The sequence below is a fragment of the Zeus faber genome (genome assembly GCF_960531495.2).
Source record: "Zeus faber genome assembly, chromosome: 10".
NCBI lineage: Eukaryota > Metazoa > Chordata > Actinopteri > Zeiformes > Zeidae > Zeus > Zeus faber.
In genome coordinates, this window is record NC_137199.1 from 21,526,748 (window position 1) to 21,529,645 (window position 2,898).

General features: G+C 49.8%; 1 protein-coding gene across 1 annotated transcript; it reads right to left on the bottom strand.

The window, feature by feature from the left end:
• Nucleotides 1-1,557: 1,557 nt before the first annotated feature.
• On the bottom strand, nucleotides 1,558-2,898 carry foxi3b (forkhead box I3b; the record flags this gene model as incomplete). The annotated part of the gene is made up of 2 exons (XM_080007906.1): nucleotides 1,558-2,111; nucleotides 2,298-2,898. 2 exons carry the CDS (start codon nucleotides 2,896-2,898, stop codon nucleotides 1,558-1,560), a joined length of 1,155 nt encoding a protein of 384 aa, XP_079864032.1.

The following is a 2,898-nucleotide window of genomic DNA, read 5'->3' on the forward strand; positions in this document are numbered from 1 at the left end:
TGTATGTATATATGTATGTACATATGTATGTATGTACATATGTATCTATGTATATATTTATGTATATATGTATGTACTATATGTATGTATGTATATATATATGTATGTATGTATGTGTATGTATGTATATATGTATGTACTATATATGTATATGTATGTATGTTTGTATATACCTATGTACTATATACAGTATGTATGTGTGCATGTATGTTCTGATGCATATATGTATGTCTCTATGTTTATATGTTGTATTGTTTATATTGTATGTATTGACTGATTGTTTGATTGGTTGGTTTTCCAGCCTTACCCATTTCAAAAGACAATCTTATCTACTCAGCAATTTGGGGACAGAGTTCTGTGGGAGAAGTACTTTTTGGTGATGGGGAGAGAGGCACTATGGGAATCCTCCAAAACGGGATCCTCACCGTTTAGGAGGCGCAGTTAACCATCCGTCACACCAAGCTCAGGTTTCACTGCCATGCGGGTCCCTCTCAGTGGTCATCCTAAATTCAGGACTGTTTTCTGTGAATGTACAATGTGTGTCTGTGTGTGTCTGTGTGTGTATGTGCGTGTGTCTGTGTGCGTGCATGCGTGTGTGTGAGTGTGTGTGTGCATGTGTGCATGTATGTGTGTGTGTGTGTGTGTGTGCGTGCGCGTGTGTGTGTGTGTGTGTGTGTGTGTGAGAAGCAGTGTCACATCTGATGTCGGCCTCAACACCAAAAATGTGTTATGATCCGTTATCGGCACCGCGAAGAACAAAACAGAGAATTTCCGAGTTCAGGGACACTTTAATCATATCAAAAACATTGTACATTGTATAACCGTATACTTCACGGAGTCATTTCGCACCAAGATACAACAAACAATATAAAAGCACACATAAAACGAATCACGGAACACAAAAGACACATCGACGATAGAAAACCAGAAGGTATTGTACTAAATTTGACTGTGGGGATTCTTAAATGACTTGTTGACAGACATCACCGCTTGGCCCTAAACTTTGTGTTATCTTCTCAACCCAATGAGGGCACTACCAGTAGACCGTCAAATCCAGCCATTTCTGAGCCGTGCATTGGGAGATAGGATCAGAGAAGCGCAGACAGCAGAGAGCGGCTCAGACTGGTGTCAGCAGGAGGACCGCTAATAATCGGTCAGATCTGATAGAAAACAAGCTTTGGTCGTAATAAAAGCAGATTGAAGGTCTGATAAACGAGGCCGACTGGAGTTTCAGGGAGTGTCGGTTGAAGGGTGTCGCAGCTGACTCAGCTTTTGTAGCTGACTCAGCTTTTCCTGTGGGAATCAGCGCCTTTCTGCTTGACCGTCACACGCTATAGTGAGTGATCTGTTGCTGTCAGCGTAAAAAAAAACCAACAAAAAAAAACATCGAGCTATAGTGTGAGTGTGTGTGTGTGTGTGTGTGTACAGTATGTGTGTGTGTGTGTGTGTGTGTGTCTGTACATAGTTTATTTTATCTCTCGGAAAACCTCCAGCCTGACCCATCAAGAGTCTCTTAATGTCTCTCCAGACGGCCAGCATCTCCTCCTCTCATCTTCATCAAACCTCCGTGCCCTCGCGGGGGTAAAGGATTCCCGCTGATCCCAGTCCGGGGTAGAAATGCCCATTGAATTGGCTGAGGATGGGACTGCTGTACCCCAGGACGGGGTTGATGGGAGAGGAGGACAGGGGAGGGGGCGGCGGCAGCGGCGACACCCATTCTGAGCCCCCCGAGCTGGGGGAGAAACCGCCAAACCCCCCGGACTGCAGGGGCCTCTGGGACCCGTCGATGGAGAGATTGAGCTGCAGGGGCCTGGTCAGCCCGTCCCCCCCGACCTCGCCCGCCGCCGACACCTCGGACATCTCCGACAGGAAGCTGCTGAGGCACGGCGCGGGGGCCGAGGAAGGCGGCGAGGGGATCCGGTCTCCTTTGGCCGAGATGTCGAGGTCGGGGTTCTGCTTGGGGCTGCCCCTCTCGCTGTCGGCTGAATCGGGGGCCCCCGAAGCCCCGTCGCCGGACAGGGAGTCGGACTTCCTCTTTCTTTTGCGACGGAAGTTTCCGTTGTCAAACATCTTCTCGCAGTTTGGGTCCAGTGTCCAGTAGTTTCCCTTACCTGCGGGATCGGAAAAAGTGTAGAAACAGGTTTTGAAAAGCGGCCATGTTATCCGAGGTTATACTGTATTTGTAATACAATCCACTTTTTAAATAAACAGTACAAACTAGTGCAACTGATATAAAAATATATATATATATATATAAAACAGCTTTTTATCTGAGAATACTTAATGCGTGTTAGTACCTGGATCATCCTCATCTCTCGGCACCTTCTTGAAGCAGTCATTGAGCGATAGGTTGTGTCTGATGGAGTTTTGCCAGCCGGCCTTGCTCTTATTGTAGAAGGGGAAGTTGTCGGCCACGTACTGGTAAATCTGACTCAAGGTCAGTCTTCTGTCCGGGGCGCCGTGGATCGCCATAGCGATGAGAGCAGAGTAGGAGTAAGGCGGCCTGACCAGCTTCATCAGGTCCTCTTGAGAAGGGAGAGAGAACCAGCCCAGTTCCCCTCCCGGCCCCCCGGCCCCACCGGGTCCCAGGTAAGGCCTCTGCATGCCGTAGTGCTGAGGCACAAAGGGGGGCCCGGGGTTGCCCGGCGGGCCGGTGGCGGCGAGGTAAGGCGGTGTGTTGATCCCAGAGCCGTTGAACCAAAGGTAGGGGTTCGGGGAGGAGGTGGTGTAGTCGCCCAGGTCATAGGAAGACGGGGTGGTGCGCTGGGGGCTCGGCAGCGAAGGGGGAGGGTAGTAGCAGTCACTGTACATGCTGAGCTCGGGGGGCTCCTGGCCCAAGCTCGGGAACTGGGGGCCGCACCGTGGAGGAGACTGACCCTGGGCCTCAAACGAAGACAT